The sequence below is a fragment of the Mastigoproctus giganteus genome, chromosome 12 (genome assembly GCF_048544385.1).
Source record: "Mastigoproctus giganteus isolate SK-2022 chromosome 12, ASM4854438v1, whole genome shotgun sequence".
In the NCBI taxonomy this organism is placed as follows: Eukaryota; Metazoa; Arthropoda; class Arachnida; order Uropygi; family Thelyphonidae; genus Mastigoproctus; species Mastigoproctus giganteus.
The window spans coordinates 178,396,054-178,416,188 of NC_143586.1; the positions used below are offsets into that span (position 1 = coordinate 178,396,054).

General features: G+C 37.0%; 1 protein-coding gene across 3 annotated transcripts in view; it reads right to left on the bottom strand.

Moving 5' to 3' along the window:
* LOC150077627 (putative inactive tyrosine-protein kinase Wsck) overlaps positions 1-20,135 on the bottom strand; it is a 359,285-nt gene that overhangs the window by 214,906 nt on the left and 124,244 nt on the right. For all 3 annotated transcript variants that reach the window (XR_016547735.1, XR_016547736.1, XM_090386934.1), the window contains exons 8-9: positions 15,332-15,492; positions 1,649-1,865 (exon numbers count right to left, since the gene is read on the bottom strand). Coding sequence is in view for 1 of the 3 variants with exons in the window: in XM_090386934.1 (XP_090243060.1) it covers positions 1,649-1,865; positions 15,332-15,492 (378 nt within the window). In the remaining 2 variants the exon portion in view is untranslated. The remainder of the gene's footprint in view (positions 1-1,648; positions 1,866-15,331; positions 15,493-20,135) is intronic.

Genomic DNA, 20,135 nt, shown 5'->3' on the forward strand with positions numbered 1-20,135 from the left:
CCTTAGCACACACATGTATATAGCATTATAAAACCCTTTAGACAGGTGATACAATTTGGGATTAAGAACTACGATACACTATTTAATAACCTTAAGGATTGTAGACTTGGTGACAATGACAATTTATTCTCACTAGATGTTACCTCGTTATATACGAATGTAAATGTTGAATACACATTAGACATTATTTGGGATATGTTAAATAATAACTCGATACCGATTAATTATACGAAGCTTCCTATTAAGGAAAATTTTCACTTAATTAAACTGTTAGTTGAGGCCAACTATATCACCTTTCAAGACAAAGTGCACAAATTTTTGGTTTGCCAATGGGTTTGAGCCTGAGTGGCTTAATAAAATCGAAGATCTATCTCTCAACGATTGAGCATATACATTTGACACCTTTTCGACCCCGTATCATGGGAGGTATTTAGACGATGTTCTAGTTATTACTGATAGTAGTACTATCCACGACATTTTACATTCGTTTAATAATATTCATTCTAGGCTCAAATTTACATTGGAAAGGGAGGATACGGATACAAAGTCATTAAATTTTCTAAATTGCATGCTTACTCGGGACTCGAATAAAATCCAATCGAAAATCTACAAACACCGGTATTCTTCTACATTATAACAGCTATCACCTGTTCACCTACAAAAGATCGATTATTTTTAATCAATTTCTAAATGCCTACAAATATTCAACGACGCTTTGGGATCAGAAATCTGCTTTGGGCTCAGAAATACAAATATTAACCAGCAGTTATCCCCTTGCTACAATAAACCGAATTAGGGTAAAAGCTAAGGATAGGATACAAAATACTACACCAATATTCGTGTTAATCAACATGCGGCCTCAGCCGGTGCTTCTCGTTCAGCAGCGTCAGAATTAGCCTTTCACGCAGTTAACGAAAAACACTTTTTTATTTAACGGGGCCAAAATACTTAGTGTCCAACGTAATTATACGCGACTATTTGCAGAAACCGTAGAAATTAAATTACACGGAAATTCTGTTAATGTTCGTCGGCCATATCTCATCTCCGGTTCGTGGGCTTTTATGCACATGCATGAAGACAAATCTCTATTTAAGTTTCATACTCGCCCCTATTCGGTAATTTTCATTTCTGTGATCACGACATACGGTCGAAAAGCATTGTCAGCTTCAGGAAGGAAAATCGTTTTGCAAATTTTTTTGTTAAATTCTTTTAATTAATTTTCTTATTTTTAATTGTGTTAAATTGATTTTTAATTAATTTTTAAATTATTTGTTACTCTAATGTAAGTTTTTTGTTTTATTTCTGGAGTATCATAAGGAAGTGTTCTATGTACTATATTGAGGTAAACTTCTCTTATTATTTTACAAATATTGATATCAACATAGAACGTATTGAGCATTACAACTCTGGTTCATACTATCTAATATATTTGAATGTAAGAATTATTATTCTTTTTGTTGTGAAATTTAATCCTCCTCAGTTCAAAGAAAAAGATAGTTACATTTATTATATTGATTATTATTATATTGATTATTACATTACATCTATATTGAGGTAAACTTTTATTATTTTACAAATATTCAAATATATGAAATAATGGATAGGATACACTATATTAAGAAATTATAACAGTCACATTGTTTCTTACACTGAGATTCCTGCACTAGGCAAGGTATAGCTTGTGATCTCCTATGCACTATACCTTCTCTAACTTCACCAAACTGACCAACACCAAGAACTGTCTGGTAAACATCCAAATGATTACGTGGAATCTGCCAATATCTTTCTTTAAGATGATTGTAGAAGTCTCCGACATCTGTATCTTCATCAATCTGTATCATTCCTGGTACAAATCCATTCTCTTCCTACAAAACAAAAAAAAAAAATTGTTACATTCTGTTCTAAATTCACCCAAGCACAATGAGAAAGAAGAAGTCATGAAATGGTCTGCATTAATAGCTGTGCTGTGTTTCACTTCCAATGAAAACAGCTATATTTCCACAGGAGTGTTTATCAGATAATAACGATGGAAATGTAATACAGGCCAATCATCACTAATCCTAAGTACTATAGGTTTTGATACCTTTCGTGTTTGGGGTTTTCATAAAAAAAAAAAAAAAAAAAAATCCGGCCACCGGTAATCCGGTTCCACTGCTAATTCGGGCATAATTTCCACGAATGTAATTTCAAATTTCCCCAGTCGGCACACCGACCTGATGCAACTGTTTTGGTGGCATTGGATGCAGCATCAGTTGTCAGTGCAAACTCATAAACATTGGCAAGCTATTCCTACTTGTTTTTGTGCATTTATTATTATAACCTGCTAACCTGCTCACATTTAATCCCAGCCATGGTTCCAATGCATAAAGGAAGTGCTTCTCGTGGCGTAAAGCACAAACACCGTACATTGTACATAAATGATAAAGTTGGGCATTTGAAAAAAAAAAAAAAACTCTACAGTGGTGTGTCTGTGAGAAGTTTAACTCTGCTTAGCAATTGTAAATTCCAGCAATTTCTCTGAGCTCCTCTTATTTTAGTAAATTTTTTTTAGCCATTCCTTTCTAGATTTTTTTTTTTTTTACAACACACTTGTACAAACTTGGAGAAAAACACAACACAATATGATGGATAATACAGTGCGCTAATGAACTTGTTTTCACAAACAATACTGACAAACTGATTGTGACGTTTGAGAGTATTTTATCACAATTAGTTTTATTTCAGCGCTCGCCGCGCTTGCAATAAACTAATCACAAACGACCTTCATACGTATGCCGTAATAGCTTTGTTTGTTTGTTATTTGGTTTTTAGGAGCATTAGCAACTAAGGCCATATTGCTCCGTGAATATGCAGTGGTCATTCCTGATCTTTCCGCATCCTCTGTATTTGGTGGTGATGGGCTCGAACCCCAGTCTAATCAAGAAGCGTGTGCTACGCACTGCTGCTCCTTCCCGCCTGGCTACAGAGGCGCCTTGCCGTCGCATGTATATGGCCGACATGGCTTCTCCAGAAATAAAGTGACCTACTGGGCCATGTCGGCCACATATATATGACACAAAAATATCTTTTTTTTGATATTTTAAACGAAAAAAAGACAACACTGACATTACAATATTTATTTTAGAATTACAGTACTAATCAAATTATTTGCGAAATACTTTTTGGCTCCTGGAGAATTTTTTTCTTAAACTAGCTTGGCAGTCAACATGTTAATTAAAGGTAGGATGAGGCGGTTAGCTGTTGGGTAAACTGTATGTGCTAATATAACCACTGGTGATCCGACAAACTCACTAATCTGGCATCCCGCAGGTCCCAACACTGCAGGATTAGTGATGGTCGACCTGTACAAGCATATCAATGTTGACATGACTGGCACCTCCGTAGCCAGGTGGGCAGGAGCAGCAGTGCATAGCACACGCTTTTTGATTAGACCGGGGTTTGAACCCGTGACCACCAAATACGGAGGATGTGGAAAGGTCAGGGAATGACCACTGCATATCCCCGGAGCAACATGGCCTTAATTGTAATGCTCCTAAAAAAAAACCAAATAAATAATAATAGCATGACTGACTAATATCTTTTGTTGACAGATCAATAATTAAACAAACACCTTTACAAAAATTATTGGCAAAAAGTTCATCAGAAGATAACTTAATTTTTTATAATCTAAATATGCTTCACGGGAACTAATTTTTTTTAGAATTATTTTCTAGTGCAACAAAACATAGCCCGGTTGTCACTTTCTATAGATGCCAATTTTAATGTAGTCAGTAGAAAAATTGGCAAATATTAAATAAATATCATTGAATGCGAGGAAGTCCTAGACAGGGCTAAAGAGGCTACAGCCCTCCCCTATGATAAAAATTGCAGATTGCAGCGGTAGAAATTTCCCATTGAGAGCTTGAATTTTTTTACAAATGATTTTGAGTGGAAAGATTGTGCAAGGCTCAAGGGGTAGAATTTTTTTCAGCCTTGACTGTACTTGTTAACAGGAGAGATTGCTTCTACAGGGATGGGATACACTTAAATAAAAAGGGTGCAAGAATATTTGCTGATGCTATCGAGGCAGTGTTAGGTGGGTCGGAAAACTGCTAGCTTGGGGGGAGACAAAGACCAATAGATTAACAGTAGCCACTGGCAGAGGTGAAAGAGATTCTTGCACTGCTTCTATTAGAATGAGCAGAAGCCTGGAAAACAAGATGCATGGTATTTCAGAGACTGCTGGGAGCCATTGCGGTACAAGTAAACACATGGGTTGTGTTAGGGTAGCTAAGAATAGAAACAGGTGCAGGTATACTTGCGTGTACACCAATGCTAGGAGTTTAGTAAATAAATATGATGAATTTGAGGTATTGCTCAAAACATCAAAGGCAGATATTGTCGGGATATCAGAGACGTGGTGTCACACAGATATAAGGGATGCAGAACTGCAATTTGGGGAGTACAACGTCTACAGAAAGGAAAGACAGGATAGGAAGGGAGGAGGGGTTATGCTATTAGTTAAGAAACACATAAAAACCAAGGAAGTGAAGCCAGTTGACATCGCCAGACAGTGCAGTGTTGAGTCAGTTTGGTGTGACATAAGCATTGGGAGATCAAAATTGAGAGTAGGAGTGTGCTATAGGCCTAATCACTCTGATGAGTATAATAAGGAACTGTACAGGGAAATAGAGCGGGCCAGTAAATCAGAGAGTCTTATAATGGGAGATTTTAATTTCCCAGATATTGACTGGAATTTGGGGGCTAGTTACTCACACACTAGCAGGACTTTTGTGGATTTATTGGATGATTGTTTTCTACATCAGCATGTTCGGGAGGCAACTAGAGGGAGTAATACTCTTGATTTGATTATCAGCAGTGATTCTTCATGCATTAAGAATCTGCAGATAAACGAACCACTAGGTGGCAGTGATCACAGTGTGCTGAAGTGGGATTTACTGAAAGAGGTAACTACCATTAGGGGTAAAGGGAAGGGTTATTGCTTCCGTAAAGGCGACTACGATGGACTGAGACAGTATTTAAATTCTATACAGTGGGACCAACTGATGATGTTACCAACAGCAAATTCAAAATGGGAAGCATTGAAAGAACTTATCTTGGAAGCTACTAGGCTTTACATACCAACTAAGAAATATTGTTCAACGTTTAGGCCAAAATGGATGTCAGATGAACTAATGAGGCATATGGCAGAAAAGAAAAATTCATGGGATACTTACAAATTAACACATGACACCGAAGCCTATGATAGATACAAGTTGATATGCAACCAAGTTACAAAGGAGGTTAGGCAGGCAAAGGCAGATTACGAGAAATCCTTGGCAAAGGATGCAAAGAAAAACAGCAAAGAGTTCTTTACTTATGTTAACTCTAGAAGGAAGGGGATGAATCAGATTGGTCCACTTGATATTGATGGGTCAACTGTTGATGATCCTGCTCAGGTAGCTAACAAACTAAATGAATATTTTGCATCGACATTCACACATGAGGAGTTATTCAGCAAGGGGAATGCCAGAGGTGTATTCAACTCTAGCAGTAAGCTACAGAATCTTGAAATAACTGGGAGTAAAGTGGAGGAGAAACTGTTGAAGATAAACACAAGAAAGGCACCCGGGGTGGATGGGATCTATCCAGTTATATTAAAGGAGGCAGCAAAGGAAGTAAGCAAACCCTTAGCCATAATTATGAGAGCTTCCTTGGACTCAGGGGAGGTACCCATAGACTGGAAATGTGCAAATGTGACCCCAATTCACAAAGGAGGATCAAAGGCTGACACAAGTAATTATAGACCTGTGAGCTTAACTTCTGTTCCAGGAAAATTAATGGAGGCACTGGTTAAAGAAGCACTGCAGGATCATTTAGACAAGACTTCAGTTATAGCTCAGACACAGCATGGTTTTGTTAAGGGGAAGTCTTGCCTGACCAACTTGATTGGATATTATGATGCAGTCACAAAAGAACTGGATGCAGGGAATAACTTTGATATTATATACTTGGATCTTAGAAAGGCTTTTGATACTGTTGCACATGGAAGACTGCTACACAAATTGGAGCAGTGTGACATTGGAGGCAAATTGCTGCTATGGATAAAGGGGTGGTTGAGGGGGAGAAGACAGAGAGTGGTAATCAATGGACACTGCTCATCGTGGACTGATGTTATTAGTGGAGTCCCTCAGGGCTCAGTGTTGGGTCCATTATTGTTTTCTGTATTTATAAATGATATTGATGATGGTATATCAAGCTTAATGTCCAAGTTTGCAGATGATACAAAGGTTGGCAGGGTTGTCAAGGACACTACTGACACTATGCTGCTGCAACAGGATCTGGAAAGGTTGAGCAGATGGGCTGAGAGGTGGCAAATGAAGTTTAACATTGACAAATGTAAAGTACTACACATGGGAAACAGCAACCCCAGAGCAACGTATCAACTCTGTGGTACTACACTGACAGTGGTAGAGAATGAAAGGGACTTGGGGGTGGTTGTGCAGGCAGATATGAAGTTCTCTGAGCAGTGCAGATGGGCTGCAAGAGTAGCTCATGGAGTATTGTCAATGATATACAGGAATTTTTCCAGCAGGGATAAGGAGGTGATTATTCCATTGTATAAGGCAATGGTCAGGCCACACCTAGAGTACTGTATACAGGTCTGGAGGCCTCATTTCAAGAAGGATGTAGAGCTGCTGGAACGAGTACAGAGAAGGGCAACAAGATTAGTGAAAGGAACAAAGGGGTGCTCTTACGAAGAAAGGCTTAAGTTTTGCAAATTACAGTGTCTGGAGACTAGGCACCAGCGAAGTGATCTGATAGAGGTGTATAAAACCTTGAATGGTTTAAGCATGCTCAATGCTGATGGGATTCTTCCTCTAGCTCAGAAAAATCACCTGAGAGGGCATAAATTCAAATTGAGGAAAGACAGATGTAGGATAGACGTGCGGAAATTTGCCTTTAGCCAGCGGGTGGTTGGTTGGTGGAACAGACTTCCATCCCTTGTGGTGGAGGTTGATAGCCTAAATAAGTTTAAGGCTCAGCTGGACAGGTATTTGGAACGAACAGAGGGGTGAAGTGGAAGTGGGTTTTTTTTGGCTGATGCTGCATAAGCTTGCTTTCTTGCATCAAATGCCTCTGCTAATGCTAATGATTTGAGTGTCAGTATTTTTGTTAATAGCTGAGGCGAATTTAATCCAGGAGTCATGTTTTGCTGTCTTCCTAATTTGTCTTGGACACAAGTTGAATAGTTTTCCAGTCTGCTTTATGAAAATTCCAAGAAGTACGGCCTTTAGGACATGACACCGTCTGTGTTTGAATTGAACTGATGATAGGAATGGAATGGATCGTTTAGCACTAACCATTCCATGCTTGGAAAAAGAGATGCTGAACATATGGATAAGTCTATGGCTGATGTAGTACCTGTAGGTAGTTGGATATGAGTTGGAGAGCCAGAATTTAACAGAGTCAGGTTATGGTTATCCAGGAATATTTCTATTAATTGGCCTCTCCTATCCATGGTGGAAGATCCCCACAATGGATGGTGACCGTTGAAATTTCCGAGTAAACAGACTGGAGGTGGCAGTTGTGTGATAAGATTGTCAAGTTCAGTCTGGGAGCAAGGATAATTCAGTGGGATATAAATGGATGCAAGGGTTAACAATATTCCCATTACTATCCGAACCGCTACAACTTCTAAGGATGTTTGTAGTTGGAGATGTCTTGACGGTATGTTAGTTTTGATCAGAATAGCCACCCCACCCACGAGCAGGAGTGTCAGAATGGCCTAAACATAGTATAATTTTTAATTTTCAGAGAAACTTGTGGTGATAAAAAGGTTTCCTGTAAACATACACCTATTGCTTTAGTTTGTATGAGTAAATCATTCAAGTCATCTATATTACTGCGTAATCCTCTACAGTTCCATTGAAGGAATTTATTCATGGGTTGGATTTATTTGAGGAAGATTGATCTGACTGTTTTTTCTGAGAAGGTTTGTCTGCTTAGTTTTGATTTTTAATTTCTGGGAAAGGTTGGGCATCCTGTATCCATGGTATCATTAGCATGTAACTCTAGTACTGTGTCTTCATCCTCTGACTGAACCTCCATTTCCATGTTGCTAATGCGTGGTTTCACTTTCTTCTGGTTTTCAATAGTAGCTGATTTTGTTGTTTCGGGCAAGGTCGAGATAGCATCAGTTGGGATGCTGATTGGGGTGTTGCTGGTCTCATTGACTGTAGTTTTCTTATTGTAAGTTAGCACAGTTTTGGCCTAGGTGGCAAAAGAAATATTCGGTTCGATGGAGACATCTGTTTGGGTTGCAGCTGAGCGGCTATTTTTGGTGACCGATGCATATGATCGGCTATGCATGGTTAGCATTATTTGATTTCTTGCTTCAGGGGTATGTGACTTTATGCTCCACTTTATACTTCTGGATTTTTTTCCCTGTTTTACAAAGGTCACATACTTTAGAAAATGCAGGATGGCTTCCTTTACAGTTTGGGTAAGTGGGAATGGAAGCTGTACAGTCTCCTTGGGAATGCTCCTTGGAGCCCAAATAGGGCACACAGGATCGCCTCGGCATGCCATCTGAGAATGGCCGTACTTCTGGCACTTAAAGCAGCGAATGGGATTCGGGATGTAAGGTCGAATCTTGCAGTTTAAGTAACCTGCTTTTACAGAAGATGGGAGATTCAGAATACTGAATGTCAAAATAATGGACCTGGTTGGTAATAGGTTGCCATCTTTTTTTGTCATAATTCTCCATGCACGAGTCACTTTTTGTTTGCCAAGCTCTTGAATGATCTCTTCCCCAGACACATTTAGTAAGTCCCATTCACTGATAACTACTTTAGAGGTGTTCAGAGTGTTATGGGCTGTTACTGACACAGGAATATTGTTAAAAGTTGTTAATTTTAACAATTTTTCTGAGTGACTTGCTTTAGAAGCTTCAATTATAAGGTCTCCAGATTGGAGACGTTTAACCATTTTGGGAGGTCCAACAACCGATTCTAAAAATTTCTGTATTAGAAGAGGCGATAGCTTGCCAACAGGTTGTGTGGATAGGGAATGCATTATGAGAAATGCTGGCATGTTTGTAGTTTGTTTTTCTGTCCGTAGTCTCTTTGGGCGATTCAAGTCATGCTCTGAATCAGAGTTCACAGGTCTGGAGCCCATGGGCTCTAGCGATAGATAAGCATCGTAATCCATCGCTGCTCCTTTTAGCCCTGGAAGAGGGAATTTCTTCTCCCATCTCAAAGACCTTCGTATTATTTACTCGAGTCAGTTTTTTCCTTTCTTCTTACATCTATATCAAGTGTGCATCTTACCATTCTGTAATCACTTCCAACATTCCCTTGTTCAGGAAGGTAACATCATTCACAATATATATTCTTTTAGTGAGGATGAAGTCGATTTCATTAGTTTTTAATCCATTTGGGCTCTTCCGTATCTACTTTCTGTTCACCCTTTTCTTGAAAAAGTGTTCATTACTGACATTCCTCGAGATTCTGCAAATTCCACAAGTCTTTCACCAATTCCAAAATTTCCTATATCTCCCCTTTCTGCGCTGTTTTGTCTGTTTCCAATCTTAGCATCGAAGTCCCCCATAATGATAGTGTAGTGGGTTTTCTGCTCATCTAGAACACTTAATTTCAGTGTACATTTCTTCAACCTCTTCATCATCATGGCTCAACGTTGGTGCATAAATTATTATAAACTTTAGCTTGTACCTCTTAGAAATCCTGAGTAGTAGTCTTGCCACCCTTGGTGATGTACTTTTGAATTCCAAAATGTTGTTTTTTTATATCTTTATGAACCAGAAATCCAACTCCACCTTCACTCCTCTCACTGTTTCCATTGGTGTACAGCAGATTTCCACTTGATAAACTTAAGTGATTCATTGCTTCTTCTTGTTTCAGCCAAACTGATGACATCCCAATTCACATTTTCTAATTACTTTTCCTGCTCTAATATCCTATCTTCACCAATGAGCAATCTTATGTTGTAACAGGCCAAGTTCAGTTTTTGTGCATGGCAGCCTGGTCATACCCAAAGATTCTTAGCATCCTCTGCTTCCACTCTGATCCTCTCGCTGCCATAAGAGGAGTGAAAGGCTGCTGGGGACTGAGGGCCATTTGTTTCGTCGTGTTGGAGGGTTTGGTCTTTTCTTCTTCACACTGACCAGGCATCTTGAAGAGAACCACTCTACACGTTCGTTGCCACATAAGTGACGTAACAGAGCCTACCATTAAGAAGGTGTACATGAGTAGATTTTAGGGAGGCAGGCCAACTGGACTTCTAAATCTTCTAAAATAGAAAGATATTGGATCCATCAGTGTTTTAGACAAAGTCTGATAACACACAGAATTTTAATGTGATCCAAGGCTAATTCTATAGCATAAAACTCAGCTGTATATATGCTGCATTTGTGGCAAAGCTTCCCACATATGGTTTTTTCACTTGAGAAGTTAGGACCCATAATCTTTTAGAATAAAAAAGTGCACAATATAGAGAGAGTAAGGTACAGCAGCCTACTCCCCCAATTGGAGAAAAAAAAAAATGAAAGTTGTTCAGTTATGCACTTTGTGTGGGGTTGACAGATGTGTGGTAGAAATATCAACTTATCAAATATGAGCCCCAAGAATTTTGTCTTGGGTGCTACTGGAATGATATTTTATCCAAGTTTGAGTTGTGGTTCAGGGTGAAGGTTCAGTTTGCGACAAAAGTGTAAGCAGATGGTCTTCTAAGGCAAGAACCTGAAACCATTAGCCATTGCCCACGATTTTTTGACATGGTCAATGGAGTGTTGCAATTGTCTTTCAAAAACCCTCATGTTGCATGACTGACAGAAGATGGCAAAGTCATCAACGAAGAGGGTACTGTTCATAGCTGGAGGAAGTTTTCAGTAATAGATTAACTTTGATAGCAAAAAAGCATAATGCTCAGGACTAACTCTTTGGGGATTCCCTCCTCTTGGAATGAGTGGTTCAACAAAAAAAATTTAATAAAAACCCTAAAAATTTTAATATGACCCCTAAGACCAAGATTATAGATATCTTTTAGAGTTCCAAATTTCCAAACCGTGCCATATGCTTTATGCATATCAAATAAAATTGACACCAGATGATGCCGTTAGGGAAAGTAACTCGAATAGATGTTTCCATTCTTATTAAGTGGTCAAGTGTCGATCTATTTCTTCAGAAGCCACACTGTATTTTGGGAAGAAGGTCATTTGCATCTAGATACCATACGAAGTAAGCATTGACCATATTTTCCAGCATCTTGCACAAGCAACTTGTCAGAGCAATGTTGTTATTGGGAATTTTGGGATCCTTTCCTGGCTGAGGGAAAGCAAGAATGATTGCTTTATACCGGAAACTGGGCTTCAAGGTATATTCCGTTGTACAGGCAGAGCAGCTGATTCATAGATTCAGAGGAAAGATGTTTGATCATATCATAATGGATGTCATATTGTTTGTTTGTTTGTTTGTTTGTTTGTTTGTTTATGGGCTTTACGGCTCAAGGGCAGCAAGGCCATAATAATGGATGTCATCTGGCCCGACAGCAGTTGCCTGGGATAGAGATTGTACTACTTTCATTTGATATTCTGTGCAAAGCTGGTTATATGTCTCACAGTTATTTGAAGATAACTTGAAATGGTGTTTTTCAGCTTAAGCTTTTTGTTTGGGAACCAGGAACCCATGGGGTAAGATGCTTTGGCAGATACTTTGGCAAATGTCTTCCCTAGAGTGTTAGTAATTGCAGTTGGGTCATCCATTATGTTCTAGGATCGATGTGGTGTGGGATGTCTATCTGACCTTCATTTTCAGAACTTTGTTCCAGACAAGTTTAAGTGACACCAACTGGGTAATTGACTCTGATGAATGTAATGTGCTTTCGTGCATGCACATTTGAAGGCTATTAGATTATCTGTGGTGGAATAACAATGAAATATTCCCCATGCCTCATTTTGAGTTTTTCTTGCTGCTGTATATTCAACATTCTACCATGGTTTTGGATACGGCAGAAACCGTGTCGACATCTTCGGAATTGCAATTGCTGCTGCCTGGATGATACTTTCTATGATGTTCAAAACTGCATCACTGATTGGCTCCTTGCAGACTATGGTGGTATTTAACAATGCCAGATGTTTGAAGGCATTCCAAGTCAGTGTGATCAATCTTCTGGACTTCAGGATCTCTAATTAAAAAATACTTTACTGAAACTGCATGAAACTTGGTGGGTTATTATTTGAAGTGTTACACATTAAGTACAGAAATTTTTAACAGTGTACCACTACCCTTTCATACTCAGGCCACAAATATACAGTAAATGCTTAAAAAAAGCGTTCAAAGGAATCCAGTGAATTTTTATAGTGTATAAAGCTCTATTCTAACAACAGAGCTTGATATACTATAAAAATGATAATACAAAAAATAGCAAATCACATTCATATCCTAGAAACACAATACTGCATTTTATTATGGGATAAAAACTGTACCCCGCACAGCACGACAGGCTGCAGTTTCGACAGTGATACGTAGAAAATAATGTTAAAAACAAGTCTTGATCAGCTTGCAGTACTCATTAATTCCATCATGGGGATCACTGTATCAGAGAAAAGTAGCAAAAAAAAAAAAAAAAGCAAACTTAGTGAAAGTACTCAGGAATGTGTCTAAGCAGCAGTCCTCCCAGCCTTTGCCATAAACAGTGTGGGGGGGGGGGATAAAAATAAATAAATATAATTATAGAGAGATAAGATGTGAATAATGCAATTATTCTCCTCCCCCCCCCAAAAAAAAATAAGAGTGTTCACTAATTTCCATGGGACTGTTTTTTTGGAAAGTGAAGGGGGGAGGGTCATGAATTAACTGATAATTTTGCAAAAATTATAAATTCGATTAGAATAATACTCTGCAAGCTATTTTTCTATAGGCCTGCAGTTGACCTGAAAGAATTTTTCTGGATTAAAAAAAAAATAATAATAAATGTATATATATATATATATATATATATATAAATGTATATATATATATATATATATAAATGTGTATATATATATATATATATATATATAAATGTATATATATATATATACATTTAATTATATTTAAATAATGTTGGAAAAAAATATATTACTTAATAAAAATAAAAAGGAGGGTACAGCACACATCGGAGGCAGCAAAAAGCATATTCCTCTACATGATGTTTGAAATATAGTCATATAAATTAGAATAAGGTTTAAAATAAAACAAAATAATACCAGCAGTGCGGCAAGACAAGAGCGAAAAAACAAAATTATACCTAAATTCAAATCTAAACAGGGAAGGAAGAGAGAGGAAGCAAGAATAAAATATTGCAATGGAAACTCTAAATTAATTTAGAAAATCTAATTATACGAATAATAATTCATTGAAATTTAAAGCCAATTAAATAGAAATTTAGCGGTGCCCCCTTTGATGGGCACCAGGTCCAAATTAATGTGAAATATCACCAAACAGAGATTTAAACCATACACAACAAAACAAAAATATAAAAAATAGACTGACCATTATGCCCCATCTCAACAGAGGACCACAAGGCCAATAATGGTCAGGGAATCGCTGCATTTCGAACGCTAAACAAATCACTGCAAAGGCGAAACGATCGCAAGATCAGTCCGCCACACCAATCCACAAATCGAACCGCCAATGCAGGGAATTGAACAGCGGTGGTCCTGATGCAGCGAAAATCAAAAATAGAACAGACAAAAGCACTCCAGTGCAAAGCCACACTACTGACACAAATAAACTTACCCGTTTATATAAATGAATAAACTATAGATGGCAGTACAGGCACAGCGTTAGCAATTCGCCCAATACTATCATGTGACATAATTATATTTAAATAATGTTGGAAAAAAATATATTACTTAATAAAAATAAAAAGGAGGGTACAGCACACATCGGAGGCAGCAAAAAGCATATTCCTCTACATGATGTTTGAAATATAGTCATATAATTTCTATTTAATTGGCTTTAAATTTCAATGAATTATTATTCGTATAATTAGATTTTCTAAATTAATTTAGAGTTTCCATTGCAATATTTTATTCTTGCTTCCTCTCTCTTCCTTCCCTGTTTAGATTTGAATTTAGGTATAATTTTGTTTTTTCGCTCTTGTCTTGCCGCACTGCTGGTATTATTTTGTTTTATTTTAAACCTTATTCTAATTTATATGACTATATACATTTATATATATATATATAAATGTATATATATATATGTAATATATATATATATATATATATATATATATATATATATTACAATTCTATAATAATAAATGCAAAATTTCTTCATTTTATGTATATCTTTTTAAATATAACTGAATTTCTTCCTTCATTGTTTTTTATCCCTCAGCAACAAATTGAAACTAGAATGGAACAAAGGGGTGCTCTTATGAAGAAAGGCTTAAGTTTTGCAAATTACAGTGTCTGGAGACTAGGCACCAGCGAGGTGATCTGATAGAAGTGTATAAAGCCTTGAATGGTTTGAGCATGCTCAATGCTGATGGGATTCTTCCTCTTGCTCAGAATAATCACCTGAGAGGGCATAAATTCAAATTGAGGAAAGAGAGATGTAGGATAGACGTGCGGAAATTTGCCTTTAGCCAGAGGGTAGTTGGTTGGTGGAACAGACTTCCATCCCTTGTTGTGGAATGATAGCCTAAATAAATTTAATCTCAGCTGGACAGGTATTTTGAACAAACGGAGGGGTGAAGTGGAAGGTTTTTTTTTTTTTTTTTTTTTTTTTTGGCTGATGCTGCATAAGCTTGCATCATATGCCTCTACTAATGCTAATGCTATTTATATTACTAATTCCTAGAAAAATAGACACTTTTTATTTAAATAAAAATTATACATAGACTATAGTTATGACTATTTTCATAACTAAAGTGGCCTGACAAATCTTTGAAATTTCTCAAAGTAGCCTACCAAGCACATTAAATGAACAGTCAGTCGAGAGATTTCTGTTTTTATGTAGAGGCAGAAGTGAAGTACATATGCACACTGGTGCATATTTTGTTGGGAACCACTGATAGTGCAGAGAAAAATCAGTTACACCCTGAGATACTGGGGGGGGAGGCATTTTATAGGAATGCTTAAGAAAGATTTCGTTGAAAAAAAAAAAAAATCAGCTGCTTCTGCTGTTTGGATGAAGAACTACCACCTTCACACTAACATTATTGTTTCAATGAAGGCACACTTATTCATTACGTAACAGTCTCAGTACAACTTTTTCTTTTTTTAATACTTGTTCTAATTTTTTTTTTAGAAGATATTATACACAAAAGTTTATATACTTACGGCTTCAGAGCCATGTACACGCAAAACCATTTCATCTGAAGGCCTCCTTTTTCCATAGCGTCGTCGAAGGAGAAAGTACACAACAACAGAAAGAACCAAAAGAAATCCAAATACCCCAATAGCAGCAGAAAGAATGACAGAGAGTGCTGAACTCGAATGCACTACAAATAAAATGAAAAGAAATTCTTAAATTTAATTTATTATATAACAGTATTTAATGCAAAATAAAATAAGTAATACATACAGTTACAATTTTTTTTTATTGCAATACCTCATTTTTTATTTGAAAAAAAAAAAAAAAAAAAAAAATTGATTTATGACAATAAAGAAAATCTTTTTGTTGTTGTAGTGGGATTTATTAGTGCAAGGGCTGCTATGGCAAAATTGCACCCATTACTTTGGAGTGTTCATCAATACATTAGAGATGGGTCTAGAAATGGTTGAATACATTGATCATTTTTAGATAAACAGTTCTGATAAATTGGTATTATCTCCAAGTATATGGTTTAGTTGCAGTGGTTTTTGTGAGTTTAGCAGAGATCTGAAACAAGCAATTCTAGCTGAATGGTAATGTGCACACTCAATGATAATATGCTTCACAATAAGTATTGAACTACAATGCAAGCAAGGTGGAGGATCTTCTCCTAGCAGTAAAAATAGGTGTGTTAGATGTGTATGGCCAATTCGTGCTCTTGCAAGCACAACCTCTACCTGCCTGTTTAATTGGGAACTGGATCTCCATAGCTGGGGATTCTGTGTTATTTGAAGAAGCCTGTTACTTGTTTGGTTATGCCACATTTCAGACTTTTAGCTCAGTGCATATTGGTTTGTAGTCAGAATAATAATCAGTGATTGGTTTGTAGTCAGAATAATGAACTGGGATGTAATCAAAGCAAGCAGGTGTTTTGTTGTTAATACCCACCCAAAAAGTTATTTCAGGGCTATTTGGCCCTTCATTGGTGGGTGGATATGTACCCAGTGGTATAATGTCAGACAACCCAGTTGTGAAATTAACTCCACAATATGAGCGATGCTGAAATGTGTACAGTAATTCAAAACTTAATTTTTTAGGTCTACAAGCTTCAGATGACCCTCACTCCCAACACTGATGAAGGGCCAAATATCTCTGAAATGGCCATCTGGGTGGTGGTATCCATGAGAAAAAGTAACGATAGTCTTCTCTATTGAGGAAGCATTACTTATTCAAAGTACTTTATCAAGGAAACTCATTGTGAAGGCATTCACAATTTGAGATGTAAATAAAACAATGCCATATAATCAACTTCAGTTGCCTTACTATGTGCAGACCTGATACAATGCACTATGTCTAGTGAGTCTCCGTAGTCTGAGGAATCTAGCCCTAAATATTTTTATCGAGCAAATCTTTTTGATGTGAAAATTTTTTGGCGGCACCTACTAAATTCGGACTGCAGTAAAACCAATTTATCACAAAAATACAAGACTGGAATGACATCACTTCCTAAATGATGCTAATGCAGTCACTAATGCTGATTTGGTAGTGTAAGTAGCGGGTGTGAGCATGAAACATTACATCGTTCATACTAAATATTTCAGACTGAAGTAAAACTGATCGGTAATGAAAATGACATTAACTCAGTCACTAACGTTAATTCGGTAGAGTAAGTAACTGGCGTGGGCATAAAACATTACATCATTCATAACTTCAGTTCTAGCTGTTCAATTTTAAAATGGTTCTAATTTTTGTCAAAGATATTTTCACATAAAATATCTTTCACGCATACATTGTACATATGCTTTTTTTCCCCTTTAACCCCTTTCCAGAACATTTTTTTTCCTGAAAATGTGCCATAACAGATCGACTTTTTTTATTTTACAGATTGAAAGAATGCGTCATGCGAATACTCAATGTATAGTTTGTTTTTTATAATTTTTTTTGTAGACAATACATGGGAGTAATTAACCCATTTGGGCTATCCCGAGTTATCTCATGTATGCCAAAAAGTGTGCAAATTATACAGATTTTTTTAAATAAACTAATGCTTGAGTTAAAAGAAAGGAACAGAAAAACAATCTTCACTACTCATTATATAAATAAATTTAAAAAATCAAGTGGGATGCATAAGCAGTTCCCTCCCGTCAAAAGCGATAGTCGTGTACTAACTTCATTCTGACACTCGGCCGCTGCAAATGGATAGGCAAGGTAAGCATCGCTTACGGGCTGCAGTTCAAGAGGGCATCAAAATATTTTTCGATATTGTTTTTTAATTGGTTAACGTTTATCAGTATTCAGCATTTAGGATGGCAAATTTTATTTTGCTTACTGGCAGCACATAGAAATGCGTGCTACTGTTCTGACATTGCTGTACAATAAGTAAATATATGAAAGCCAGTCATCTGCTGCCAGGTGCAAGAAAATCCTGAGATTTATCTGGCTAATGCAAAATTAGTCAGATAAATGCCCGAGAAAATGTTTCAATCATAAATTTGGTGGTATTATTGTTTGCTACTTGATGAGAATCAACCGAAAGAGCAAGCTGGCTTTATACAGCATAAGGTAATGTTTTGGGCACTGGAAATACAAGGAATAGATACCCCACATATTATGATTTTGAAGAATAATTATGAGAATGCTTCCTCCTTTATTAGACTATATAAAGACAGTAGCAAATTTAAAACTGGGAAAGGAGTTCGACAAGGAGACACAATATCTCCGAAGTTGTTTACTGCTGCTCTTGAGGAGGAAGCTTTCAGAAGCTTAGACTGGTCGCAGAAAAGAGTCAATGTGAATGGAGAGTACCTAAACCATTTACGATTTGCAGATGACATTGTAGTCATAAACAATGATCCCAAAGAATTACAGGAAAATTTTAATCAGTTAGGCAGAGTTGGTAAGGATTTTGGACTAAAGATGAATATGGCTAAAACAAAAGTAATGATAAGGGATATAATGTATGAAGGAGCAGTAATTGAAAAGGTGAAGTAATATACTTAACTGGGACAAGTCATTAGCTGTAATAATAATAAATGGCTGGAAGTCAAGAGAAGAATAAATTTTGGAGGGATAGCATTCAGGAAATATAGTCAAATACTGAGGAGCAATATCCCAATTTGTCTGAAACGTAAAATAATGAACCAATGTATACTCCCCCACCATGACTTATGGAAGTGAAACTTGGGCACTCACCAAAAGAATGGAAGAGAAGATGAGAACTACACAGCAAAGAATGGAACGAATTATACTGTGAATCAGACTGTGAGATAAGAAGAGAAACACTTGGATTAAGCAGCAAACTGAAGTAAGGACATTCTTATCAAAACTAAAGAACTAAAATGGTCTTGGACAGGGCAGAGAGCATGAAGACAGATGAACTAAGAAAATAACTGAATGGTATCGAAGAGGGGCTAGAAGAAAACCTGGAGGACAACGACAGAGATGGACAGATGAAATTCATGAGTTTGTGGGTAGCAAATGGATGGCCATTGCACAAAAGAGAAGGAACTGGAAAGTTGCTGGAGGGACCTTCATCCTGCAGTGAATTTAAAATGGCTGATGATGATTGTTCGCTTCGGGTATTATTGTATCACAAGATGTTTCGTGTAGTTCTAAATAACTTTTAAAACTAAAAATGAGATATCTCGGGCGATAATCCATGAAGGGGGTTAACAAACCCATGCTGCACTGCATCTTTAACCAGTGACTCCATTATTTTCCCTAGAACATAACTTAAACTTATTGGCATGTAATTATTCGTTTCACCCTTTGCAATCTAAAGTCCGTGGGGGACTTTAGATTGCAAAGGGTGAAATTGCAAAGGTTATATTTGCAATCTAAAGTCCGTGGGGGACTTCCCTTGTGTCCAAGGTTGCTCTCATATTAATGGCTAAGGATTTGCTTAATTCCCTTGCTGCCTTCTTCAATATAACTGGATAGATTCCATCTGCCCCAGGTGCCTTTCTTAAGTTTAACTTCAACGATTTCTTCTCCACTTTACTCACAGTTATTCCTAAATCATTAAGAATCCTGTTACAGTTTGATAAACTTCTGGCATTTTCTTCCCTTAATAATTCCTCATGTGTGAATGTAGATGCAAAATATTCATTCAGATTATCAGCTATTTGAGCAGGATCACCAATAGTCAAACCATCTATGTTAAGTAGACCAATCTGATTCATCCACATCCTTCTAGAGTTTACATAAGTAAAGAACTCTTTGCTGCTGTTCTTTGCATCCTTTGCCAAAGATTTCTCATAATCTGCCTTTGCTTGCTGAACCTCCTTTGTGAATTGATTACAGACTAGCTTATATCTGCTGTAGGCTTCTGTGTCGCCTGATAATTTATATGCATTTTTCTTCTCTGTCACGAGCCTCATTAATTCATCTGACATCCATTTAGGCCTAAACCTTAAACCTTTAAGAAATATAAGGTTTAGGCCTTATATTTCTTAATCAGTATGAAAAGACTAGTAGCTTCCACAATTACTTCCTTGAATGCTTCCCATTTAGAAATCACCATTGCTAACACCATAAGCTGATCCCATTGTATAGAATTTAAAAATTGTTTGAGACCACTGTAGTTACATTTATGAAAACAAAAACCCTTCCCTTTACCCTTGATAGCAGTTACATCTTTAAGTAATCTCACATCAGTACACTGTGATCACTGTCACCTAGTGGTTCCTTTATCTGCAAATTTTTATGCATGAATAATCACTGGTGATAATCAGATCAAGTGTATTATGCCCTCTGAGTTTCCCCTTGAACATGTTGCTGTAGAAAGAAATCCTCCAATAAGACCATAAAAATGTTGCTAGCATGTGAATG